Here is a 27,987-nt window from a genome sequence, read left to right as displayed (position 1 = left end):
ACACCACTGTGCTTGCTGACCTACATTGGCTACCGGTCCAGCAACGCTTTGAATTTAAAATTCTCATCCTTATGTTCAAATCCCTGCATGACCTCATCCCTCCCTACCTCTGTAACCTCCTCCAGCTCTACAATCTTCCGAGATCTCTGGCCTCTTGTGCATTGCCGATTTCTTTCACCCTCTATTGGCGGCTGAGCTGCCTAGGTCCCAAGCTCTGGAATTCCTTCATTAAACCTCTCCTTAAAAAATCTCTCCTTTAAAATGCTCCTTAAAACCTATTATCTTCGATTAAACTTTTGGTCACCTGCCCTAATATCTCCTTACGTGGCTTGGTGTCAAATTTTGTTTGATAACAGTCTTGTGAAGCGCCTTGGGACATTTTACTACATTAAAGGCGCTATATCGTACAAATTATTGTTGTTATTGATGCCTATAGGAATTTAAGTTTAATGCACAGTAACAGCCATATTAAATGTTTTTATTTTTAAAAGGTGGAATATATCCTCTCCTAAACATGACGCTCAGGTGCCTACAGTTTGAAGAAGTGATAACTTTATTGAACCGTTTCTTTTTCAGAAACATTTACATCATCTCCTTCAGTTCCACGCCCCATCCACGAGCCAGTTAGGTGCAGCTGCTCAATGCAAGGAACGGGGTTCTCCTGCCCAAGTGGAGTCGGAGGTCACCCTCCACAGAAGAAAGTAGTGACTGGCGATATTCTGGTGGATATTACAGGCCGCAATGTTTCCGAGTACATTCTGCACACTTCTGATCGCTTCAGACTTCATAGGTTTGTAGAGTTGCTGCTGTGCATCTGAGTATTTATCTTTCTGCAACAATAGATTGTTGGTTTATGTGTTGGGCTCAGTGACTGATCCTGTAAAATGACTCAGCTTGTATCTTGGACAAGGTTGAGTTAGAACGCAGTCCTCCCATTTATGGGTTTGAATCCAGCTCACACAGGTGAGATGAGTATCTACCCTCAGTGCCAATTGCAAGAATTCCCAATGAAATACACTTGAGCAGTTTCATTACAGTTCCAGGTGGATGTGGATGCACGATGCCAAAGCTCCCCAACAAGTCACACATACATATAGCACTGCTCCATCCAGACCAGTTGAACTGCTTGCATGGCACAGGGTCAGTGCATCTAGATAATTCAAAAGAATTCTGTTGTGCAGGACATGCCAGGAGCATCATATGGGTTGGGGGCTTCAGTGTCAGCACCAGCAGTGTGAAGAACACAGGAACAGGAGGAGGCCATTTGGCCCATCGAGTCTGTTCCATCATTCTTTTAGACCATAGCTAATCTGCACCTCAACTCCATTTACCTTTGCTGCATATCCCTTGATACTCTTTCCTAATCATAATCTGTTGAATTTAGTCTTGAAAATGACAGTTAATTCAGCATGCACAGCTTTCTGGGGAGAGAGTCCCAAAATTTCCCAACCATTTATGTGAAAAAGTGCTTCCTTATTTCACTCCCAAATGGCTTAGCTCGAACTTTAATATTATTACACCCCCTACTCCCAGTTCTGGATTCCCCCAGCAAAGGAAATAGTTTCTCAGTAACACAGAATCATATAATAGTACAGCACAGAAGGAGGCCACTCAGAACATCAAATCTGTGCCAGCTCTTTCGAAGAGTAATCCTGTTAGTCCTGCTCCCTGACTCTTTCCTCATATCCCTACATTTTCTTTCCCCTTCAAGTATTTACAAACTCCCTTTTGAAAGCTACTTTTGAACCTGTTTCCATCACCCTATCAGGCCGTGCATTCTAGATCCTAACCACTCGTTGCGTAAGAGAATTTTTTCTCATATTGCCTCTGGTTCTTTTTCCAATCACCTTAAATCTATGCCCTCTCATTATTGACCCTTCAGCCACTGGAAAGAGTTTCTCCTTATTTACTCTATCTAAACCGTTCATGATTTTAAACACCTCCAACTAATCTCAGCCTAAGGAGATCAACCCCCAGCTTCTCCAGTCTATCCACGTAACTGTAATCCCTCATCCTGGAACCATTCTAGTAAATCTCTTCTGAACCCTCTCCAAAACCTTCATGTTCTTCCTAAAGGGTGTGTACCCTATCAAATCTGTTTATCATTTTGAATACCTCAATTACATCACCTCTTTCAACCTTCTAAACTCAAAGGAAATACAATCCAAATGTATGCAACCTTACCTCACAATTTAACCCTTTAAACTCTGGTGTGATGCTGATGAATCTGTCCTGTACCCACTCCAAGGCCAATATAGCTTTACTGTGTGTAGTAATCCAGCTTGGGCCTGACCAAGGCTCTCTGCAACTGAAGCATCACTTCCACATTTGTGTATTCCAATCTCCTTAAGATAAAGGCCAACATTCCACTAGCCTTTTTGATTGATTTTTGTACCTGTGCACCAGCTTTTAGTGATTTGTGTACATGGACACCCAATTCCCTTTGTTCCTCCACGGTTTCTAGTCTTTTCCGATTAAGAAAATATTCTGATTTGACTTTCTTGCATCCTAATTGGATGACCTCACACTTCCCCACGTGGATCTCTATCTGCCACCGTTTTCCCCACTCACTTAATCTGTTTCCGTGCCCCATTTACACAATTTACTGTGCCTCCAGAGGAGGTGTTAATTTATCGTGGACACAAAGTCCCGTGAATTGGCACTTGGATGCTTACAGAAAGATGTGGTGCAAAGCAAAGGTGGCTTTTATCTTAAAAACAGAAAATGCTGGAAATCTCAGCCAGTCAGGCAGCATCTGTGGAGAGAAAAGCAGAGTTAACGTTTCGGGTTAATCGTTTTGACGAAGGGACATCGACCCAAAACGTTAGCCCTGTTTTTCGCTCCATAGATGCTGCCTGACCCAATGGGATTTCCAGCATTTTCTGTTTTTATTTCAGATTCCAGCATCTGCAATATTTTGCTTTTGTGTTTGGCTTTATCTTAATCTGTGAAGCAAAATTTTCCCCTCCCTCCCTACAGGCCAGCCCCGGGGCACAACTCGGGTGCCTCACGTGCAATATGGGGAGATTCCTTAATTTAAATAAGTTTGAGGTCCAGAATGAATTGGACACACATTTAGAATGCAGGCTGTCAGGACACTGCAAACTGGGTGGCCCAGCATCCACAGACTTTTGAGGGAAGGAGCTCCAAACTACCCTCCTGAATAGCCTAGCTCCAATTTTATAATTATGTCCCCTTGCCCTTGATTTCCCCCCCCCCCCCCCACCAGAGGAAATAGTTTCTCCATATCCAACCCTATCAAATCCTTTTAACATTTTACATACATCGATCAGATCACGCCTCAATCACCTAAGGGGATACAAGCCAAATTTATGGAACAAATAGAGTGGAGCTTTATCCCACCGTGTACTTCACCTGGAAGTGCTTGATGTTGAATTTAACTGCCCAAAATCAAAAATGTATCACCCTTCATCAATGATAGTATTATTTTCCATAATAAGCATTTGATTTGAAATAATGAGAAAAGAAGGCTTGTATCTATTGTATATTGTGCAGCCTTTTTAAAAAAAAACGTATAATTTAACTGTGTTTTAAAGACTTTTACCAATTGGAATAAGTTAATTCAGGAAAAATGCATCAGTACAGTACTCTGCTTTTACTCGTACCTGAATAGGTCTCATTCTAGTGAGATCTGATTATTCTTTGTATTGCTGCTCGACAATTGCTCATGATTATAATGCTTCCCTCCCGTATTCTCGAATTCAGGTCAGGTCCTTCTCCTATTTCCATCTGTTTTTTCTCCTATTACCCAGGCACAGAGCAGAGGAAAATCTTAATCATCATTTTTCCACTGTCAAGTGAAAATATATCTCAATATTTTTCTTAAAGAGACACTAATATGGTGACGTTACTCAATTTGTTGCTACTGTTACTCTTCGCTGGGATTCTCTGCGAAGAGATTTGATTTGGAAAGAATGCAGCAAGTACAAACTTCTATCTCTTGGGGCTCCGATTTTTGAACAACATAGGTATTTAATTTTATTTCATTTAATAATGCTCGACACCTGCAAGGAGAGGTGATGAGATAGATAAAGATCTAATACTTGGCTGGTGCCAAACGTGCTCTGTGTCCCTGATGGATAGGAAACTTCAATGATTTCCCTTTGTGGCCATATATTCAAGCCGAGCTTCGGTTTCAGAGTTATCTTGGTGTCAGTTTAGCTCAGTGGGCAGCACTCACGCCTCTGAATCAGAAGGTTGTGGGTTCAAGTCTCACTGCAGGAATTGAGCACATTATCTATGTTGACATTTCACTGCAATACAGTATTACATTTCTGAAGTTGTTATCTTTCGGTTAATATATTAAACCAAAGCCCAGCTCGGGGATAGTAATGATCCCAAGGCGTGTTCTCATGGTGTTTTGGCCAATATTTCTCTTTGATTAATACCATCAAAAACAGATTACCTAGTGATTACCAGTACAGGGTATTGGTGAGGCCACACCTAGAGTACTGCGCACAGATTTGGTCTCCTTATTTAAGGAGGGATTTACTTGCATTGGAGGCTGTTCAGAGAAGGTTCACTAGGTTGCCTCCTGAGAGGAAGAGATTGATTTATGAAGAAAGGTTGGGCCTATACTCATTGGAGTTTAGAATAATGAGAGATGATCTTATTGAAACATATAAGATACTGAGGGGGCTCGACAAGGTAGATGCAGAGAGGATGTTTCCCCTTGTGGAGGAATCTAGAACTAGGGGGGCATAGTTTCAGAATAAGGGGTCGCCCATTTAAAACTGAGATAAGGAGGAATTTCTTCTATGAGGGTTGTAAATCTGTGGAATACTCTGCGCCGGAGAGCTGTGGAGGCTGGGGCATTGAATATATTTAAGGTGGAGATGACAGATTTTTGAGCTATAAGGGCGTGAAGGGTTATGGGGAACGGGCGGGGAAGTGGAGCCGAGCCCAAGATCAGATATGCCATGATCTTATTGAATCGCGGAGCAGGCTCGAGGGACCAAATGGCCTACTCCTGCTCCTATTTCTTATATTCGTATAAGGGTAGACTCCACAATGGTGATGAGTGTGAAAGGAATGGCTTGGGCATTGCAGGGATGCTTATAGGAGCAGCTACTGAGGGGGCTCGACAAGATAGATGCAGAGAGGGTATTTCCCCTTGTGGGGGAATCTACAACTAGGGGGCATAGTTTCAGAATAAGGGGTCGCCCATTTAAACCTGAGATAAGGAGGAATTTCTTCTCTGAGGGTTGTAAATCTGTGGAATTCTCTGCCCCAGAGAGCTGTGGAGGCTGACTCTTTAATCTATTTTCCCAGTCCACTTTAGCGAACTCTGCCTTCATACCTTTGTCATTGCCTTTATTTAAGAACTGGACACTGGTTTGAGACCCAACTTTCTCAGCCTCCAACTGAATTTGAAATTCAACCATGCTATGATCACTCTTTCCTAGAGGATCTTTTACTATTAGATCATTTATTAATTCTGTCTCATTACACAGTACCAGATCTAAGATAGCCTGCTCCCTGGTTGGTTCCACAATGTACTGTTCAAGGAAATCATCCTTGAACTCTTCCTCAAGGCTACCTTTGCCAATTTGATTTGTCCAATCAATATGAAGATTAAAATCGCCTATGATTATTGCCATACCTTTTTTACAAGCCTCCATTATTTATTGATTTATACTCTGTCCAACAGCGTAGCTACTGTTAGGGGACCTATAGACTACACTTATCAGTGATTTCGTCCACTTATTGGCCCCAAGTTTCCACATGATTTGCTCCTGATTTTTAGGAGCAACTGGTGTAGAACGGAGTATCTTAGAAATCGAAATTCTCCACATTTAGTTTGCTCCAGTTCTAGTCAGAACAGTTTCACTTTGGAACAGGATTTTATTTTCAAAAGGGGGCCACTTACGCCTGATTTCAAAGTTTCGTGAGTGAAAACTTACTCCAAACTAACTTAGAATGGAGTAAGTGAAGATTTTTGTACGCTCGAAAAAACCTTGTCTATACTTTAGAAAATCAGGCGTAGGTTACAAATTAGGCGTAGGGAACGAGGTGGGGGGGGGAGGGGGGGAAGGAAAGTCATTAAATTCTACAATTAATCCTTAGTTATACTTATACAAATATTATACAAATAAATCCAACCTGAATAAACATTTATAAGCAAAGAAAAGATTAAATAAACCATGTTCCTACCTGTGTGAAAGTGCTTCAGGCAGGCCTTTCATGTTAGAGACAGGCAGGGGTGTGGCGTCAGTGTCTCGACGGCAGCGGCAGCAAGCTTCGAGCTGAGCTGCAGTGCTTGAGGCAGGCCTTCATTCTCTTCGTGGCTGGCCGCGAAGAAGCAGCACCGGACAGACCTGAGGCCGTTCGGCCATGAGATATCAGCGGCGTCAGTGGCTGGCCGGCAGCCAAAGATACAGCAGCAGCCTTCGAGCTGTGAGGGGGACTGAGGCCATTTGGACAGGGAGAGGCAGCCACATCGACAGTTTTATATTTAAATTAGCAGAATGGGTGCTGCATTGTCAACACCACATATTATGCAATGGTTTGCGATCAATTCACTGCATTGGAGAGAATTGATTAGAGCTCACCGCACCAGGAACGTCGTAGCCCGTAGGTTGATGGGCAGGAGACCTTACCCACGTCGACAATATCGAACCAGGCGCTCGTACCTGGACATGAGCGAGGCTGATTGTGTGAAAAGGCTGCGTTTTCGCAGAGAAGTTGTCACTGAGATCTGTGATATGGTGAGAGCAGATTTGCAGCCCAGAAGCAGAAGGACAACTGCCTTGTCTGTTGAAGTGAAGGTAACAGCTGCACTTTCTTTCTATGCCTCGGGATCTTTTCAGGCTACAACTGGAGATGTGTGTGCCATCTCTCAACGTGCATTACATGGCTGTATTTACTAGGTCACGGCTGCACTTTATGTGCGAAGGAATGACTTCATCAATTTCCCAATGACCGCACAAGCGATCCATGAGAGGGCTGTGGGCTTCTTCAGGATTGCCAGCTTCCCAAAGGTACAGGGCTGCATTGATTGTACCCACATAGCCTTGCGAGCACCCGTGGAGGAATCTGAGCAGTACTGAAATAGGAACGGTTTCCACTCTATCAATGTGCAGCTCGTGTGTGACGACAAGCAGCGCATCATGTCAGTCGATGCGAGATACCCTGGCAGCACCCACGATGCGTTCATCCTACGCGACAGCGTTCTATCTGACATGTTTGAGCAGCAGCCAGAAGGGCAGAGCTGGCTACTGGGAGACAAAGGTTACGGCCTGACCACCTGGCTCATGACGCCCATACGCGTGACACGGACAGAAGCTGACCGTCAATACAACCTGGCGCACACTGCGACGCGCAGCATCATTGAGAGGACCATTGGCATATTGAAACAGTGATTCCGATGCCTGGACCATTCCGGAGGACAGTTGCAATACTCTCCTCAGATTGTCGGTCACTTCACTGTTGTGTGCTGCATGCTTCATAATTTAGCCATCATGAGGCAGCAGGAGCTGGTACTGGAACCCGAAGACCGACGTGAGGGTCCAGTGCATGATGATAGTATTACGGAAGACCAGGATGTGGATGATAACGACAATCAGGAAAGCATGCAAGTGCCTGATGCCGGAGCACGAGGTCGGAGGAGGGCCGTCCATCGTGCCTCTTTAACGATTGCTCGAGACTTGCGCAGCAGCTCATCCGTGAATGCTTCAACTACTGATGCCTGAGGGCTCTGCGACCACTTTTGCATATGGACATGTTTATTCTTTGCAGTTGTTCCTACGTTGTGTTGAAACAGTTTTAATGAAAAAATATTTTATTGAAAAGTTAACGTCACTCTAATAAAATATTTGTTGTATCAAACTATACTTTTTAATATGACTCTTGAAGATCATTTAAAAACTTTAAGATCACTTATAAACTTGTAAAGTTACAAAAGTTACAAAACACTTTCTATGTGAAAAATTTTACACTCTAAGATCACTTACACTTCAAGATCACTTTTTAGATGCAAAATTAAATAATTTACAGAATGTGAGAGCATTTACACTATAAGATCACTTGAAAACCATAAGATCCCTTATAAGTTGTAAAGTTACAAAACTTACAAAACAATTTCAATTTGAAAAACGCTACTACAGCTACATCAAGAACAAGAACAAGAACAAAAGCAGCAAAGAAAGGCTGCAACCATGTCTCATCCACATCTCAGTGAATGTTCACTTCCTCATGGGGGTGTCATTTGATTGGCTGGGCTGTGTGCCCTTATTGCAGCAGCTACCTCAACCAGGCCCTCCCTGGCCGACACTTGCATGCCCTCCCTGAGGCCTGTGCCGTAATTTGCATGCCCTCCCTGACGGCCTGTGCCGTCGATTGCACTCCCTCGGACATTCCCTCCCTAAGTTCCCGTGTCATTACTGCTATTTCTCCCGTCAGGACCGTCAACTCTTCACCTACTGCACTGACGCCACTGATGAGTGATCGGGTAAGCTCATTGGTCTCCATACCCAATGCCACAACCTGAGTCGCATCTGTTGCACGCTGTATCTCAGGAGAGTGTGTCTCCAATCTCCTTCTCCTCTGCCTGGGTCTGCCTTGTGGCACCACTGCACTGGGAGGAGAGGGCACGGACGGTGGGATGCTCGGTGTTGCAAGTGGCACCACTACACAGGGAGGCGCAGGCTGGGACTGTGGGACGCTCTATGTTCCAGACGGCTGAACTGGAGGGAGAGGCTCGGGCTGGAATGGTGGGATGCTCTGTGTTGCAGACGGCAGAACTAGAGGGAGAGGCTCGGGCTGGAACGGTAGGACGCTCGGTGTTCCAGACGACAGCACTCAAGTGCGAGCCGTGGGCTGGGATGTTGGACGAATGGGTGTAAACTGCTCCATGATATCAGCAGCAATACTGGGACCCGAAGCATCGGAATCAAAACCATAGTCGGTGGAACCAGAACCTATGCGAGAGGGAGGCGCAGGCTGGGATGATAGTGCACTGACTGTAGAATGCTGCATTATACCAGCAGCACCACTGGGACCCGCAACATCGGAAGCGAAACCATGGAAGGTGGAACCAAGACCTATGCTAGGGGTTGAAACTTTGATGCCCTTTGATGGGGGCTCATAAACATTAAATTGGAAGCTCTCCCCTGCAGACATTTCAGTCATCGCTGCCATCATCCAGTCTGGATCGTCCGCAGCTGGTTGTACTGGTTCTTGTTCTGTACCCTCAGGATCCTCAGGGTTGGCAGCAGCAGCATCATCATCATCATCATGTTCTGCAAAATACATCAGAACAGTCAAATGCTTAACAGCAAGGGAGGGGGCCGGGTGGGTGGCATGAGTACTCTCACACATAGCAGGCCAGGCAGCAGGTTGATTTAAAGGGCCATGATGCATTTTCAGGACTTACCCTCTTCCTTGCGTGCGGGCCCAGCTTGTGCTGTACCGATTGCTTTACTCCATGTACGACTCATCATAGCAGCTACCCTCTGTTCCAAGGGTGTCAGTGGATACAGATTGTGGGCACGCCTCCTCCTGTCCAAGTTGCCTCCCTTTTGTTGTGGGCCAATTTCTTCTGCAAAGAGTAAAATATAACTTTTTACAGAATGTGTCAGTCTGCAAGGTGGGACATACAGATAGCCAGGTTACAATTACGATTAAATTAAAAATGAGAAATATTACTTACACTAACTACTTGACCAAGGTCATGCCATTTCTTTATACACTGACTTCCAGATCTCCTGGTATGCACCACTGCGCAGTAATCTTCTGCAACTTGGTTCCAGCGTTTCTTCATTTCTTTTGGTGGCACTTTTATGTGACCTCTGTTGCTGGTATCTAGCTCCTGCCATCTCTGCTCAATTACGTTGACTAATATCTCCACTTCCTCATGCAAGAAATTCTTTGTTCTTGGTGGACGTTGATCCATTGCAAAATTGAATTGGCACTCTTATTTTTCCAAACACACAGTCCTTAATTTGCATGCACCAATGCAGCACCGGTTCTGCAAGTTTAGCAGTGAAAAGCTGAACTCACTGATTTCAACGGGTGATTTATTCAGCAGTGCTGCTAAAAGCACTCCCTCACACACAGAAATATCAAAAAAAATTAAATCGCAAGCCTTTGCAGGGGTCCAAGAAACAAATCTTTACTTTTTCTGCAGTATTTTTAAAAATGGCCGAGTGCCAATGTTTGTGTGAGACTGCGCGTGCCCGCACGCTCCAACGCGCACACACAGGGTTGCCGGCACCACGAAGGCTCATTTAAATTGTACCCGCCCCCTGCTGCTTAGAAAATCGGCGCGAGTGTTAGGCTCCGCCCCCTGCTGCTAAGAGCGCGCCGCGCCAAGCAGACATCAAGCTCCAAGGAGCTCGAGAATATCGGATTTTTTTTTAGGTGCAGTTTTCGGCGCGAAAAACAGGCACCTAGCTCGCGCCGTTTTCGCCGCGGCACAAAACTTGAGGCCATTATTTCTTATCTCCACCCAAACTGATTCTACATCTTAATCTTCTGAGCCAATATCATTGCTTACTACTGCACTAATCTCATCCTTTATTAACAGAGCTACCTCACCTCCTTTTCATTTCTGTCTATCCTTCCAAATTGTCAAATACCCCTGAATATTTAGTTCCCAGCCTTGGTCACCTTGCAACCACGTCTCTTTAATGGCTATCAGATCATATCCATTTATATCTATTTGTGCTATCAACTCATCTATCTTGTTACGAATGTTGCAAGCATTCAGATAAAGAGCTTTTAATTTTGTCTTTTTACCATTTTTCCCTGCTTTGACCTCACTTTCTGATAAACTCTTATTTTTATACGTTCTGTCCCTTCCTGTCACACTCTGGTTATCATTTCCCCCACCACTACCCTGCTCAATTGCCTTCTCCTTTCTCTTTGACTTTTTAAATTTCCTCTCACCTGAACCCGACCCAATGTCTGACCATTCACTACAACTCACTAAGCCACTTCCAAAGGTGCCCACAAATCTGTCCAAGAATGCAAAGTGTTGAAAATAAAGATTTCAATGTTTGACAACAGATCAACATAAACTTTACATGAACATTGCATAAAACACCCAAGTGTATTGTTAATTGGTATGTTTGGACGAGGATGAGGGTGAGTGTGAGGGGTGGCTAGTGAGATAGAGATGTGATAATGTAGATAGAGAGAGGGGATGGGTGGAGGTGCAAGGTAAGTTGGTGTGAGTAAGCATGTGCAGGGGTAGGGTAAGGAAGGCAGAGTGATGGAGATGTGATGAGTGGCACAGCAGGATGAGGATGAGTGTAGCTTTGCAGTAACATTTCGTGATCTACTGAGATCATTGAAATGTTCGCGCCACTGCAGCCTGGTCGGCCCGACGACATCCCTGCTTGTGCCCTCCTGAGCAATGTGCAGCCAGGCTGCGTTGGTGTCTTGGGGAGTGCCTTTCCGCCCATTGGAAGGGAAGAGGATCTCCCTGTGTGCTGTGACTCCCTCCATAAGCATCTGGAGGGAGTGATGGGAGAGCCTGGGTGCAGCCCTGCACCTCTGTGCAATGTTTCAGTGTTTGCAACATCTTAATGCTGCAGAACACTGACAGCACAACTATCAAATGAATGTGGGCATGGTCCCTTTAAGGAAACTGGCTGATGACGTGTCATCAAATGACATCATCAGACCCGCTGCCTGTTAATTGGCCAGGAATCTCGCAGGGCGGCCTTAATAAGCCCAGTCAACAGAAGATTGTTTCGAGAGGGCAGGCTGGAGCCAGGAGCGGGTTTCCCACACGCCACTGATACTGGCCACACCCAACTCGCCACGGGTGGTGAAATCGCGGCCGCAGTCATTATTGTAATATAGGAAATGCGGCAGCCAATTTGTGCACAGCAATCTCCACAAACACCAATGTGATGATGACCACATAATCTGTTTTTAGTAGTAATGTTGATTGAAAGATAAATATTGGTCAGGACAATGTTAATTGGAAACTTAAATAAACTGGTGATCAGGGATTGAATGGAACTATTTTTGTCCTGGTAATTGATTCATTTGTCTGGGTTATTGAGGAGCAGGTGCCCATATTATTCCCTAAATCTTTACTATCCATGGGAAGAATTTTGTGTTTAACCCAATGCGGGAAGAACTTTCTGACAACAACCAGTGTGACTTAAGATTGAAGAATGAGAGTGAGCTTAGAAACATTTCATTAAGTGGTAAGAAGAGCGCAGTGTATACACTTATCAGCATGCTCACAGGCTTGTGGAGTTGTTGCACTGTGAGTGGCTTTACCAGTCACGTGATGTTCACAAGACTCAATGAAACCCCGGTTAATTGAGTTCAGGTTGTCCACGAAGTGTGCAGTTGTGAGCCTGGTGGAACACAGCGTTTCCGTAGTATAGTGGTTATCACGTTCGCCTAACACGCGAAAGGTGCCCGGTTTGAAACCGGGCAGGAACATTTTTGCCGCGGTTCAAACCAAAGCTCCCCATACACCGAACAGTAACCACATAAAACTCTTTAGTGTCCCCCTCCCCTTTTATAGGGGGCACTTGTAAATTATGGTTTTAGAGTACAAAAAAAAGCACAAAAAAAACTACAGAAAATACAAAAAAAAAAGGGCCTTGGGAAATGTTTGGGGTGTCCCCCAGATCGGGGGGCACGTGATTTAATGTTTACTTTTTGTCCCCAAAAAGAGTTGTGAGCCTGGTGGATCAACTGGTAGTGTTCAGTGTGATTGTTAAACCTTTGCTAATAAACCAGCTAGTTCTTTACAGAAAATGTGTAGCTGTGAATTCTTAAGCAAAGAATCTGTCATGTATGGAGAAAGAGTCAGACTGAATACCGTGAGCTCAAAGTAAAATGTGACAGTCTTTTATTGCAGGTCTCCAGAGTGCCTCTCCAAGCTGTGAGGCCTCCTTAAATACCTGTGCTCCCAAGGGATTATGGGATCCCTTGGGACTCCAGGAGATGAGCCCTCTGGTGGCTGTACAGAGTAAATACAAGTTTACATATATAACAACACTCCCCCCCCCCCCCCCCCCCCAAAGTCAATAGTGCAACGATTTACAATGTGAGTCGATCTGGGGCCCTTCTTGCCCTGGTTGGTCGTCTCTGTGTGAAAGCTGGTGTTGTTGAATCATTTGTTGGGCCTTCGCTGGGCTGCTGTGCAGCTGGCCTTGCTGGGCTGCCTGGTGTGTTAGGTCCTGCTGGGCTGCTGTGGATAATGGATTCTGCTTCGTGGTCAATCGTGGTGCCAGTTGCCACTGGTGTGTATATTGGGGGATCCAAAAAGGTAGGGTCCAAGGTGGGTTGCTCAGGATAGTCCGTGAATCTGAGTTTGATTTGGTCCAAGTGTTTCCGGTGAATGAGTCCATTTGAAAGTTTGACCCGAAATACCCTGCTACCCTCTTTGGCCATGACAGTGCCGGGAAGCCACTTTGGACCTTGTCCATAATTCAATACAAATACAGGATCATTGATTTCAATCTCGCGTGACACATTTGCGCTATCATGGTATGTACTTTGTTGAAGATGCCTGCTCTCTACCTGTTCATGTAGATCGGGGTGAACTAACGAGAGCCGAGTCTTAAGTGCTCTTTTCATGAGCAGTTCAGCAGGTGGGATCCCAGTGAGCGAGTGGGATCTCGTGCGGTAGCTAAGCAGGACTTTGGATCGGCGAGTCTGCAGCGAGCCTTCAGTTACCCTCTTCAAGCCTTGCTTGATGGTTTGCACTGCTCTCTCTGCCTGACCATTGGACGCTGGTTTAAACGGGGCAGATGTGACATGTTTGATCCTGTTACGGGTCATGAATTCTTTGAACTCCGCACTGGTAAAACATTGCCTGTTGTTGCTCACCAGGACATTGGGTAGGCCGTGTGTGGCAAACATAGCCCGCAGTAGTGGCAGCAGATGTGCTAGCCAACATTATCTCACATTCAATCCACTTGGAGTATGCATCTACACCACAAGGAACAGTTTACCCAAGAACGGGCCTGCATAGTCGACATGGACCCTGGACCACGGTTTGGAGGACCAAGACCATAAACTTCACGGCGCCTCCCTGGGTACATTGCTTGAATGTGAGCATGTATTACATTTGTGCACGCAGGACTCTTAAGTCCGAATCGATACCGGGCCACCACACATGGGATCTGGCTATCGCTTTCATCATTACGATGCCAGGGTGGGTACTGTGGAGGTCATTGATGAAGGTGTCTCTGCCCTTCTTGGGAACCACTACACGATTACCCCACAGAAGGCAGTCTGCCTGTATAGATATTTCATCTTTATGCCGCTGGAACGGCTTTATCTCTTCCTGCATTTCCACTGGGACGCTGGACCAGCTCCCGTGAAGTTCACAGCTTTTGACTAGGGATAATAAGAGGTCCTGGCTCGTCCAGGTTTTGATTTGCTGGGCAGTGACGGGTGATTGCTCACTCTCGAATGCTTCCATAACCATGGCTAAATCTGCAGGCTGTGCCATTTCCACCCACGTGGTGGGCAATGGCAGCCTACTGAGAGCATCGGTGCAGTTTTCTGTGCCTGTCCTGTGGCGGATGGCGTAGTTTTATGCAGACAACGTGAGCGCCCATCTCTGGATGCGGGCCGGTGCGTTTGTATTTATCCTTTTACTCTCGGAAAATAGGGATATGAGTGACTTATGGTCAGTTTTCAATTCGAATTTTAGCCCAAACAGGTATTAATGCATTTTCTTTACCCCGTAGACACATGCTAACGCTTCTTTCTCAATCATGATGTAGGCTCTCTCACCCTTAGACAGACTCCTGGATGCATAAGCAACCGGTTGCAGATTCCTGAAATCACATGCAAGTACCAAACGCTTACATGGATCATACAACACAAGCAATTTGTTTGAGCATAACAATTTTCTTGCTTTTACAAAGGCATTTTCTTGTTTTTTGCCCCAAACCTATTCGTCCCCTTTTCTTAGTAGGTTCTAACAGTGTGCTGAGACCCGGTAAGAAGCTACCAAAGTAGTTCAGCAGTCCCAGAAACGAACGCAGCTCCGTCACGTTATGTGGCCTAGGCGCATTCTCAGTTACCACCTCCTTCACATTGGTGGGCCTGATGCCGTCCACCACAATCCTCCCTCCCAAGAACTCCATTTCAGGTGACAGGAAAATGCACTTCGAGCGTTTTAACCTGAGCCCCACGCGGTTGAGTCGACTAGGAACCTCCTCCAGGTTCTGCAGATGCTCGACTGTGTTCCGACCTGTGACCAAGATATCGTCCTGGAAGACCACGGTGTGCGGGACCAACTTCAGTAAGCTTTCCATGTTTCTCTGGAATATCGCCACCGCTGATCGAATTCCAATGGGCATCGGTTATAAATAAAAAGACCTTTGTACGTGTTGATGCAGGTGAGGCCCTTCGATGATTCCTCCAGTTCCTGTGTCATGTAGGCTGAAGTCAAATCCAGCTTCGTGAACGCCTTTCCTCCCGCCAGCGTTGCAAAGAGGTTGTCGGCCTTTGGTAGTGGGTATTGGTCCTGCAGAGAGAAACGATTGATAGTTACTTTCTAATCGCCACAGATTCTGACGGTGTCGTTTCCCTTGAAGACAGGAATGATCGGGCTGGCCCACTCGTTGACCTCGATCGGTGAAATGATGCCCTCTCGTTACAGCCGGTCTAGCTCGATCTCTACCCTTTCTCTCATCATGCACGATACTGCTCTCGCCTTGAGATGGATAGATCATGCCCCTGGAATTAGGTCGATCTTCACTTTTGCTCCTTAGAATTTCCCAATGCCTGGTTCGAACAGCGAAGGGAACTTGTTTAAGACCTGGGCACACGAAGTGTCGTCAGCAGGCAGTAGCGCTCGGACGTCGTCCCAGTTCCAGCGTATCTTTCCCAGTCAGCTCCTGCCGAGCAGCGTGGGACCATCGCCCAATACCACCCAGAGTGGTAGCTTGTGCACCGTTCCATCGTAGGAGACCTATATGGTAGCACTGCCAGTTACGGAATTCAGTTCATTCGTGTAAGTTCTTAGTTTCATACGAATTGGAGTTAAGACTGGCCTTGAGGCCTTGTTGCACCACAGTCTTTCGAAAGTCTTTTTGCCCATGGTGGACTGGCTTGCGCCCGTGTCCAGTTCCATTGACACCGGGAGTCCATTTAGTTCAACATTCAAAATTATCGGGGGACAATTCATGGTGAATGTGTGCACCCCATGTACCTCTGCCTCCTCGGTCTGAGGCTCTGGTTCGTCGTGATCCTCCGTGGATCTGTCCTCCTCTGCAACATGGTGGTTTGCAGGTTTAACAGGATTAGCCGCTCACCTGCACATATGTTGGAGGTGTCCCATTGTTCCACAGCCCTTACAAACATACCCTTTGAATCGTCATGAATGGAAACGATGATCACCCCCACAGTGCCAACAAGGTGTTAATGGCCTTGCATTCAATCACCCTTGATGGTGGATTCTGAGACATCTGCAGACGTGCAGCTGCAGGCATGTGTGACCTGCCCTGTACGTTGCAATTCGAAAACAACATCAATTTGTTCACAGTACTTGTAGCTGCACTTGTGTGCTGAGAGATTTGCATAGTACTGTCACTGGTGGCAATGAACGCCTGGGCTATCGCTATGGCCTTACTCAAGGTTGGGGTCTCTACAGTCAAAAGTTTGAGAAGTATGGTTTCATGGCCAATGCCAAGTACGAAAACGTCACTGAGCATGTGCTCCAAATATCCTTCAAATTCGCAATGTCCAGCAAGGCGTCTAAGCTCGGCGACATAACTCGCCACTTCCTGGCCTTCAAACCTTTTGTTGGTGTAGAACCGGTACCTCGCCATCAGAACGTTTTCTTTCGGGTTCAAATGCTCTCGGACCAGTGTGCACAAATCATCATACGATTTCTCCGTGGGTTTCGCTGGAGTAAGCAGATTCTTCATGAGGCCATACGTTGGTGCCCCACAGACGGTGAGGAGGATTTCCCTTCGTTTGGCAGTGTTCTCTTCCCCATCTAGCTCATTGGCCACAAAGTATTGATCGAGTCGCTCCACAAAAGTTTCCCGATCATCTCGCTCCAAGAATTTCTCCAGGATGCCCACTGTTCTCTGCATCTTTGGGTTCGCTTATCTGTATCTCGTTGCCAGTTTTTATGTATGGAGAAAGAGTCAGACTGAACACTGTGAGCTCAAAGTCAAGTGTGACCTTAGTCTTTTATTGCAGGTCTCCAGAGTGCCGCTCCAACCTGTGAGGCCTCCTTAAATACCTGTGCTCCCAAGGGATTATGGGATCCTTTGGGACTCCAGTGGATGAGCCCTCTGGTGGCTATACAGAGTAAATACAAGTTTACATTTTTAACAGAATCCATGACACAGAATACTATAAATAAATAAGTATTTTTACTACTGAATCTCTGATCATCTTGAAGCATGAGATCCATCAGCTCTTGCACACCAATAGTCTTTGTGTGTACTGAATGGGGAGAAGCCAATAATTGTCCCATTACCATCTCCTTTTGCTTTATACTATCATACCTTTTGTCATTTAATCACTCCTGCCTTCCACCCTATCACAGACCTTCCCTTTTGTTCTTTCCTCTCCTGCCCCCCTTTCCCTGCCTCTGTACTTACTTAAAATCTGTTACGTCTCTAACTTTTTCCAGTTCTGACAAAAGGTCATCGACCTGAAACGTTGGCCGGATTTTTTCCCTAAAGTAATGGTTGAGTTTGAATAGTGGGGTCAGTTAGTGTTAAAAATGGGATTCCCAACCTGCTCCCGCCTCCAGCTTGTCCATTTCTGGTTTTGCTGGAGGCGGGACGGGAAGCGGCAACCAAATTGCTCCCAGAGGGCGTTACCTCAATTTAAATATTGTAATAAGGCTGAAAGCCTCTTTTTGTCCCTTCCGTGAAATCCGGCACTTGAACTGAGGACTGCTGGATCCAGGAGGTAAGTGGCTTTATACCTACCTCCTAGATCCAGGTCCCTGCCTAACCCACACCCTGCAATCTGAGATCTCCCCACAAGACCTCTCTTTTCACCCGCCCCCACCCCCAAAGATGATGTTGAGGCCAGCCATGATTCTCCGATGGCCAGCACTGATCCTCTCCCCCCCCCCGACCGACTGCCGACCCCTCTCCCATGATCCGACCGGCCCCTTGCTTCTGAAGCGTACTCGCCTGCAGCCAGTCTTCGATGGCTGCGGGCGGGAATCCGAAGCCTCGAATTCAAATCAGACCCTGCCATTAAAGTTAGCAGTGCCTGCGCGTAAATCCGACCTCCCGGGCTTCCCGCCTGCCTCAGAGGTCCCACGCCCCCAGCCCGCCATCTTTGAGAAAATTCGGGCCGTTAACTCTGTTCCTCTCTCCACAGATGCCGCCTGACCCGGAGTATTTCCAGCATTTTCTGTTTTCATTTCAGATTTCCGGCATCCGCATTATTTTGCTTTTGCATTTGTTGAAGCCAGTAATTGCCTTGTTCATGCAGGGAATGACAAGTTGTTGTTCAATATATTCTGATTTTCTCAGGTATGGAGGGCTGACATTTGGGAACGTACTCAAGTCTATCCCAGCATCCTTCAGTACAAAGGCTGCTCCAATGGTGCGGAAGATTGCAGTAAGAAGAACTGCGCAGGTAGGGCAAAGGATTCTTTTCTCAGGTTATTGATATATGTTGCAATAATGTTGACTTATGTAACAAACTGAGGTATCTTAACCGCAGTAAGAATACATATAAATTTAAATTTGTTTGCAGTAGTGTGTGGACCAATGTTCTAGAGTTACAGAAACAGGCACCATCCTGATTTAAGTTACACCATTTTTATATTATAGCCTGGGTTTTCATGTGGGAGTTCGATAGTGGGTGGGGCAGGCAGAGAGTTCAGGGACCTGGCGGCTCTGCCGAGCTGAACGGCATGGCCGCAATTAAATAAAAGTTCCTGGAGTCCCGCCCAACACCTGGCCAAATCCATAAGGACAAAAGAAATAGGAGCAGGAGTAGGTCATTTGGCCGCTCGAGCCTACTCCGCCATTTAATAAGATCATGGCCGATCTGATCATGGGCTCAGCTCCACTTCCCTGCCCGCTCCCCATAACCTTTCACTCCCTTATGGTTCAAAAATCTATCTATCTCCACCTTAAATATATTCAATGACCCAGCCTCCCCTGTTGGGGCAGAGAGGTCCACAGATTTACGTCTCTTCTGAGAGAAGAAATTCTTCCTCGTCTCAGTTCTAAATGGGCAACCCCTTATTCTAAAACTATGTCCCCTAGTTCTAAAATCCCCTACGAGGGGAAATATCCTCACTGCATCTACCTTGTCGAGGCCCCTGAGTATCTTGCATGTTTCAATAAGATCACCTCTCACTCTTCTAAACTCCAATTAGTATAGGCCCAACCTGCTCAACCTTTCTTCATAAGTCAACCCCTTCATCTCAGGAATCAACCTAGTGAACCCTCTCTGAAATGCCTACAATGCAAGTGTATCCCTCCTTAAATAAGGAGACTAAAACTGTACACAGTACTCTAGGTGTGGTCTCACCAATACCCTGTACAGTTATAGTAAGACTTCTCTGCTTTTATACTCTATCCCCCTTGCAATAAAGGCCAACATTCCATTTGCCTTCCTAATTAATTGCTGTACCTGCATACTAACTTTTTGTGTCAGATGCACAAGGACCCCCAGATCCCTCTGTACTGCAGCACTTTGTAATCTCACTCCATTTAAATAATAATTTGCTCTTTGATTTTTCCTGCCAAAGTGGATAACCTCACACCTTCCCACATTATACTCCATCTGCCAACTGTTTGCTTACTCACTTAGCCTGTCTATATCCCCATGCAGATTTTTTGTGTCCTCCTCACAACTTGGCTGGCAGGTGGGAGCGGGAATTTGGCAGGAGGAGGCCGCAGCCAGGGACCTGTGAGCAGTCAGGTGTGGAGCCAATTGGAGATCGGCAGGGGGAGGGCTCCAGCACGTTTGGAGAAATTCTGGGGGCTGGTGTGGCCCAAGGACCTCTTGAGGGGCCTGGGGGTGGGGAGAGTACTCTTGGCCCATAAGGAGTTCAAACAGTGGCAAATGTCTGAAACTTAACTTGGCCTTTTCCAGCCAGTCGGCTCCTCCCACACTGGTTCTGCTGCCGGGCATCGGAGACCGCAGGACCCCTCCTGACTTGATGTTAATATTACGTTGTGGCACCAGTGGTGTCATTGGGCTGTGACTCTTGCATGTTAAGTAGGCCGCGACCTGCCTTTAGTGAGAGTCTCGGCCAGAACCTGAATCACCGTTGTGAATAGTATGGCGACAGGATCGCGATTTTAAAGATTGTAACCCCCTCGCCTGACCCTTTCCTGTCCGTCATGAGGTGGGGTGGGGGGAGTAAGGGGTTAAAATAGCGGTGATATCTTCCATTAAAATTTTTACTGGGCTAATTGTGGCAAATTTAAACAGCTTTCCGAAAGCAGCTTACTTTTGTCTTTGCCTGTGGGGAGAGAAGATACAGAATTCTGTTTGAAGTTCAAACAAAAATTTCTTCTTAGTTGTTGGATGCCCCAGGAACTTTGATGCATAGCTAACCAAATTATTGTCCTTTTAGGACAATGATTAACTTGTTGCTGGGGACTGGCAGATACCCGTCAAAGAATGCAAGTTCGCAGACGTAGTCATTAACTGTAATCGTCGAGCCATTAAAAATAACATTTGATTTACAGTGTCAGCATTAGCAGGTCCTGGGTAGCACAAGTCGTAGCTGATGTCAGTGCCCATTAACATGGAATGCAGGAGTTCCCTCCATTGTGCTTTGGATCGTTCTTAATTGATAGTTCTGTGCCCAAAGACTTCTCATACTGGGATAAATAAAGCATGGTTTTACACATATTTGTTGATTTAGCCGAACAGAACTTACACACCCCTTCGTGTATTTAGGGCAGGGAGAGAAAATGTCAGCAGGAGGTGCTGCTCCTGAATGCTGCCCAGTGATTGGAGTGTCCAGATGTGTGGCTGTTTGTCAAGGAATGGTTTGATGCTTCACTTAGCTCACCAACGCTCACTGTCTCGGCTCACTAGCACTTCGATGAAATGGAGAGGATGAGAATTTCACAAAGGGCAATTTTAAGGACCTGAATAAGTAGAGAGAGTAAAAAATGTGTAAAGTTCAAGCGCCAATATATGAATGGAAAAGAAACTGGAAATTTAGGTTGTAAGGAAAAGTAGGAATAGAAATATAGAACGTATAGAAATCATTTTGATATGAAGATAAGGAACTGCAGAGCAAGTACAACATATTGAAGTCAACAGAGGTGGATCATGAGGAAGAAAACTGTATGGTAGAAATTAAATTTTTTGTAATGATTTTCATAATAGAACAACATTAACTTTATGGCACATGAGAGGTGAGGTGTTCATAGAGAAAAATAGATGGCAGCAATTTGTTCAAAATGTGTTGCAAGCTTGGTCCAGCTATTTACATACAACAATACTGATGGTCAGCAGATCATCACTGTTAGCAAGGTTACTGCTCGCGTTCCCTTGAACGATGCTTAAAAACAGGACTGTTAATGCCATGGGCACATCTCCAAATTAAGAGGACTCCTGTGTGAGGGTTTGCTCGATGGCTCTCAGCCAGCATCAGGTTCTGGTCTGCAGCCTCATCAGTCTCCTCCTGTTCCTCATGGTGGTCCCCTTGCTGTATCTGGAGTTCTCCTACTCTAGATCCTCCACGTTGAGGCCACTTTACAGGATGCAGTTATATGGGGTGCAGCACTCTAACTTGATTATTGTCATGTATCTCACACTACTGTACACAACTGTATCTTACCAAGCTATACATGACTGTAATAAGATGTGACCTGTAACCACCAGCATACCTTACCACCCGGGGTGCACTTGCAGGAGATACTGGATACCTGTCCCATACAGGTATATAAGGACAGGTCTCAGGCAAGTGTGGCATTCGAGAGCTGTGTAATAAAGGTGCAAGTCCTGAGTGACCTTGACTTCACTATGTGCCTCGTGTGACTCTGTACTAAGGGGACAGGACTTTACAATTATAATCGCTCAACCATCGGTGACTGTGCCTTCGGTTGCCTAGGCCCTAAGCTCTGGAACTCCCTGCGTAAACCTCTCCGCCTCTCTACCTCTCTGCCTCTCTACCTCTCTTTCCTCCTTCAAGATGCACCTTAAAACCTACCTCTTTGACCAAGCCTGTCCTAATTTCTTATGTGGCTCGGTGACAAAAAGTTTTGTCTCATAATACTCCTGTGAAGCACCTTGGGACGTTTCACTATGTTAAAGGCGCTATATAAATACAGGTTGTTGTTGATCCTTGAAGCCGCCTTTGGGCTATATTGCAGGGCATCTCTAAATCTATTCTGGCTCCTGAAACTCTGCTTTAACACGACAATGGTTTCTTCATGCTACTATTTATCAGGTTGGAAACACGAAAGAACGCTCAACAGTTGCCATGAAGGTACTAAGTGACAAGAATAAGATGTTAACAAATGGGGTGAAGATTTTCCATGCAGCATTTAAGCAGAGCTCTTTAAAGTACTACCATCGAAAGGTCAGGCCCCAGCAGATTGACAAAACAGGAATAACCTGTTGGGGCAAGTCTGGAAATTGTGCAAAGGATTTAATACATCATTGGGTCCTCATTTAAATTTAAAAACAGCTGGATGCCACTGGCATCAGAAATGTCAGCAAAACTTTTATGGGGCTTTAAGTGGGCAAAGAAACCAGCATAATAGTTCCACACCCCAACTTCTGCTTGGTTTGCGCCAATTCATCACCATTTTGTTCGGATGAAACTGATCGCAAAATCTGGACTGAAGTTTTAGTGTAATTTTGCTTTCAAAAAATAGGTGTGAAGATGATAGAAAGACCTAAGGGATTTAGTCACTGATTTATGGAAAGCAGCCAAGAGTACATATGTTCTGGTTGAAGAAAGAAATGCTTTTGTTGAACCAGTGCAGAGATACATGATTACAAGCCGAAAAAGCCACTCATTCAATCTTGGCAAATGCCCTTTCTTTATTTACTTGGGCCATGTGGATGTGGCCCATTAAATGACATGGCTTACTCGGCGTAGCACGGTTACACTCGATGCAATCGGTGGCACTCGGCCTTCCCGCCGAACTTGACATGCTGCCAGATGTACACAAGAAAACAGGTGTTAACCACATAGCAGGGCCTCTGTCCATGTAGGATGCGGTGGCACCTCCAAGTCTCACAGGGAGCCAGAGCAGCCCGTGTAAAGATAGGGATAGCAGCACTGAGTGAATAAGATGGTTTCAAATGTACATTATGATGTGGATATGTTTCTCGAGGGTGAGGTTAGTTCAACTGGAGCTGACACAGCGCTGCTCCACTTGATTGTATGAGTCTTGGTGGAGCCCTGGTATTGGACTTGCTGTGCATCAGTTACTGTGCATCAGGATTTTGTGCTGCTCTAAGCGTAAAATTGGCTCGAAGCACAGGCATTAAGGAGCAATTCCTTCACACTTGGAGTTAATTTATGAAACATGCTGCCAACTAAAAATATTACTGCTGACAAAGCTGAAATATTGTTACGTTAATTGGCAGATTTCTGATTTATTGGGGAGTCGAGGATTCCGGGCTCAGGGTAGGAGGGAGATGATGTGATCCTTACTAACTGACCTCACTGGTCGAAGGAGGTCTGATTTGCCTGTAACTATTGGCAAAGTCATGAACATTGGAACTGTTTCATCCTCCCTCATTGCCCTCTGTCAGAAGGGCGACAGCTGAAGAAGATAAGTTTTGGAAGTAAAATGTAATCTGACATTAAAACAAACATAAAGCTGAGCATTTAGCTAACACTTAGCACTTTTTTCCTTTTACTTCTGTAGGCGTTTTACAACAACAAGGGTTATCATAGCATGCCAACCTACCTGAATACCCTGAACAATGCCATTCTCCGAGCCAACCTACCCAAGAGCAAGGGCAACCCCGCAGGATACGGTAAGCCCCAAGATTCAGTCGGGGAAACCCTTTGAAACAAAAGTCCCTCTGCACTCAGAAGCAAATCACTGCTGTCTCTTCCTATTGATGGTACTGGTGACCAACTAATGAAATTGAATATTTAGTCAATATTGGTACAGCCACTGATTTCAGCAGTCAAATCGTGCAGCTCCAGATATGGTACAATTGAATTTCTTCAAGCTCTTGTGATTCCATAATTGTCTTTTGCATTTGTTGCGTTTAGTTGAATTGTGCACAGATTTAATACAAATATAGAATTTTCTGTGACCAGCAGGTTAGCAAATTGCCCCTTCATCTCTGGAACCTGACTCTGAATAAAACCTAAATTGAAGGCCTTCCATGTCAGATAGCTGCAACTGAAATGAATTAGAGCAGCCTTTACCTCGTTGATGATTGCAGGTTCATAGCACAGATCATGTTGATTGACACTAAACTGGCAACCTCACTCAGGTGATGGTTATGTAAAACCTAAACATATCCTGCCGATGCAGCAGCAAGTTGGACTAAGATACATTGTTGTGGAGAACCAAGGGATTTTTACTCTATAGCTGACTTACTGCAGACCCATGGATCCTGAAATGAGAGTTTCCTGTTCTACAGTGCTGGCATTCCTCCCGTTGAGTACAGATGATCGCCAAACATTAATGTATCCAACTGATATTCATACAATTTGTACATGGATAAAAGATTTCAATATCTTCATGTGATAGAACCTTGGTTATGAATGACTGAATTAGTTCTCAGTGGTGAAGTTTCCCATTTATGTGTCAACTATTGAACATAAATAAATTCCGGTGACTGTTGTCAACGCTTCATGTTGAACTATGCAGGCATTTTTTACTTCTCCACAGTAAATTACATTTCCAGTCGAGGAAAATATTTAAAAAATGACTAAAACCACAGTTGTAAGATGTTCAGTTGTGCAGAGCAGTTTGGAAACATTTCAGGTAGAAGGAGACTTACCATTCAATTACCCTCTCTCCTTCCTGTAAGTATCTGCGTATATGTGTCTAAAAGGTCTTGCACTTACCGTCCGTCTGTTCATCGCACCTGAAATGGGAATCCCGAGGCTTCATATTTAAAAGCTGTCATGTCTATTGGGCACACATTGGCCCAGAATGTGCAGTGAATAACAATGAACTAACAGCGTTCGCTGTTATTACCCCTTTGAAACATGATCTGTGCTGTGAACCTGCAACTTCAACTAGATCAGTCATTCACTGTTCCAACACTAGCTGGCAATCAGGGAAATCTGAAACTGGCAAAAACTTTGGCTTTTCGGCGGTAAGATCGTTATTAAATACCCCATTAAAAGTTAGATAAACATTATGGGCCTGGATAACTAACTTTAATTGTGCGGAATGCCAGATTTATCCATTTAAAAAAAAAAATTTAACATTTTTAAAATACTTTAAAAACATTATTTATTTTAAAGTTTGCTCATTATTTCAGGTTTACCTTTTCTCCATGTGAGAGCCCCAATCTTTGTTTTGCTCTCTAACATTTAAAAAAAGTTAGAATAAAAGGAGCTTCTTCACTTCCGGGTCTGTGAGAATTTTGCATTGTGATTGGCAGCTAAGACAGCTTGTTGACGTGAAAGCAGCTTGCACTAGGGGATCCCCATTAACTTCTTGCCACTAACATAATGAGATCTTTGCGGGAAGCTTACTTTGGCGCCGGCAGCGAACGGCTTTGCTTCACCGCTGATCGCAAATTACGGGCCATTATGTGCAAATCTTGGCAGGTTTATAGATGGCCTTGCCTCACTAGAGATTTCGTCAGTCCGCTTCCTGGGAAAATGGATGTGGGAGATTGCAGTACCCAGTTCACACAATGAGGTGTTTCATTGTTATGGATGCTGTTAAATTGAGGTTGCGCTAGGACTGCAGTAAGGATATTCAGCCCCTCAATTCTGTGCTGCCATTCAATTAGAATATGGCTGAACTGTATCTCAACTCCATTTTACCCGCCTTTGCTCCATAATCTCTTGAAGACTTTGCTGAACGAAAATCTATCGATCTCAGCCGTGAAAATTTTAATTGATCCAGCATCCGCAGGCTTTTGGGTTAGAGAGTGACAGATATCCACTATCTTTTGTGTTCAAAAGTGCTTCCTAACTGCACTCCTGAATGGCCTCGATCTAATTTTAAGATTGTTCTGGATTTCCCCACTATAGAGGAAATAGTTTCTCTGTATTTACCCTAGTGAACCCCTTTGTCATTTTTAACACCTCGATTAGATCACCCCTCAACTTTCGCCGCTTGAGGGACTACATGCCAAGTATGTGCAATCGGTCCTCGTAAATTAACCCTTTAAACCCCGGTATCATTCTGCTATCATAAACTGCACAGCAGAGTCTGGTGTTGTCTTTCACTCTTCATTTGAGACCAGCACCTCCTCAACAGTTGGAACTTTCCCTCAGCAGTCTGCTTGAAGATCCAGTCCACAGATCCCTAAAAATAGCAGGCCAGGTAAATAAGATGGTTAAGAAGGCATACGGAATGCTTGCCTTTATTAGTCGAGGCATAGAATACAAGAGCAGGGAGGTGATGCTTGAACTGTATAAAACACTGCATAGGCCACAGCTGGAATACTGCGTGCAGTTCTGGTCACCGCATTACAGGAAGGACATGATTGCACTGGAGAGGGTACAGAGGAGATTTACGAGGATGTTGTCGGGAGTGGCGAATCTAAGCTATGAGGACAGATTGGATAGGCTGGATTTGTTTTCATTGGAACAGAGGAGGCTGAGGGGAGTCCTCATTTAGGTGTATAAAATTATGAGGGGCCTAGATATAATGGATAGAAAGGGCCTATTTCTCTTTGCAGAGGGGTCAACAACCAGGGGGTATAAATTTAAAGTATTGGTGGAAGGTTTAGAGGGAATTTGAGGGGAGATTTCTTCACGCAGAGGGTTGTGGGGGTCTGGAACTCACTGCCTGAAAGGGTGGTAGAGGCAGAAACCCTCGCCACATTTAAAAAGTACTTGGATATGCACTTGAAGTGCCGTAACCTGCAGGGCTACGGACCTAGAGCTGGAAAGTGGGATTAGGCTGGATAGCCTCTTGTTGGCCGGCATGGGCAAAAATGGCCTCCTTCTATGCTGCAAACTTCTATGATTCTATGATCCAGATTTCTGTGCTACAGTGCAATGCCCCTTGACACTCAGTAGCAATTTTACATCCAGTTGTTTATGAAGATGAGCAGAAAGATCGGGACGTGAACAATGTTGCAGGAGATCTGTTTTCATGAGGATTAGATTGAAGAGATTATCAAAGGAAGAACCACATTTTGTTTTTCTTCAATACTGATTATTTTTTGGCTGTCTCCTGGTTCAGGTATTTCACCCTCAGACTTCCAGTAACTTGATTCCTTGTGAAGATTTACCAGGATTTAGAGAGTCACATGTAGGACCTCTACTCACCGGTGCAACTAAATATGCATTCGGCGTAATAGTTAACTAGAACATTCCGTATCGGAGAAAAACCACAACCTATCTTGTCACTGCTTTAGAGTTATTAATGTTTACCCTGCCTTCATTAACCATCCACGACCATTGGCAGTAGTATTAATCACAGCGATGATACTCACTTTCAGTTTGAGAAGCTGATTATAAGTCCTGAACCTGCAAGGAGAATCTTTCTGATCCTGCATGGTTATGGAGAAGGAAAAATAAATACTTGCATTTATATAGCACCTGGCACTGCCCCAGGACGTCCCAAAGCCAATGAAGTAGTTTATGAAGTGTACTCACTGTTCTAATGTAGGAAACATCAGTAAACGAGGTTCCGTTGTCCTTTAATGGCTACTGCTGCTATGGACTGTTGCATCAAGTCGTCTATGAGCTATTTTATATAAAAGTGGCTTTGGGATTTGCAGAAGAACTTGGATGTTTGTTCTGTTTCAAAAGCCTCGTGTCCACATACTGAATGATGCGACATTCAACTGTTGAAAAAGCGTGTAACAGTGCCATCTATTGGCAGATGTTTCGCAAGTTAAAACACGCAGCAAATTCTGCTCCTTTAAAGGAATGTTCTATTTATAATCTTTCAATTC

The 27,987-nt window shown here is 45.1% G+C and overlaps 1 protein-coding gene, 1 long non-coding RNA gene and 1 other non-coding gene across 6 annotated transcripts in view; 2 read left to right on the top strand and 1 right to left on the bottom strand.

Moving 5' to 3' along the window:
* abca2 (ATP-binding cassette, sub-family A (ABC1), member 2) overlaps window positions 1-27,987 on the top strand; it is a 592,651-nt gene that overhangs the window by 494,438 nt on the left and 70,226 nt on the right. For all 3 annotated transcript variants that reach the window (XM_070862856.1, XM_070862855.1, XM_070862857.1), the window contains exons 31-33: window positions 577-790; window positions 18,465-18,570; window positions 23,799-23,910. In XM_070862856.1, the coding sequence (XP_070718957.1) occupies window positions 577-790; window positions 18,465-18,570; window positions 23,799-23,910 (432 nt within the window). The remainder of the gene's footprint in view (window positions 1-576; window positions 791-18,464; window positions 18,571-23,798; window positions 23,911-27,987) is intronic.
* Window positions 573-27,758, bottom strand: LOC139232523 (uncharacterized). Of its 2 annotated transcripts, none has more exons than XR_011588022.1 (3): window positions 27,686-27,758; window positions 3,627-3,762; window positions 573-830 (listed from the first exon to the last, which is right to left on the bottom strand). It is a non-coding gene; the product is annotated as an uncharacterized lncRNA (long non-coding RNA). The 2 variants fall into 2 exon arrangements; XR_011588023.1 differs by lacking the exon at window positions 27,686-27,758 and adding an exon at window positions 27,523-27,545.
* On the top strand, window positions 12,354-12,426 carry trnav-aac (transfer RNA valine (anticodon AAC)). Its single transcript has one exon. It is a non-coding gene; the product is annotated as a tRNA-Val (tRNA).

Source organism: Pristiophorus japonicus, chromosome 20 (assembly GCF_044704955.1).
Source record: "Pristiophorus japonicus isolate sPriJap1 chromosome 20, sPriJap1.hap1, whole genome shotgun sequence".
NCBI lineage: Eukaryota > Metazoa > Chordata > Chondrichthyes > Pristiophoridae > Pristiophorus > Pristiophorus japonicus.
The sequence above is the reverse complement of the archived record's forward strand: the minus strand, read 5'-3'. Positions and strand labels throughout refer to the sequence as shown.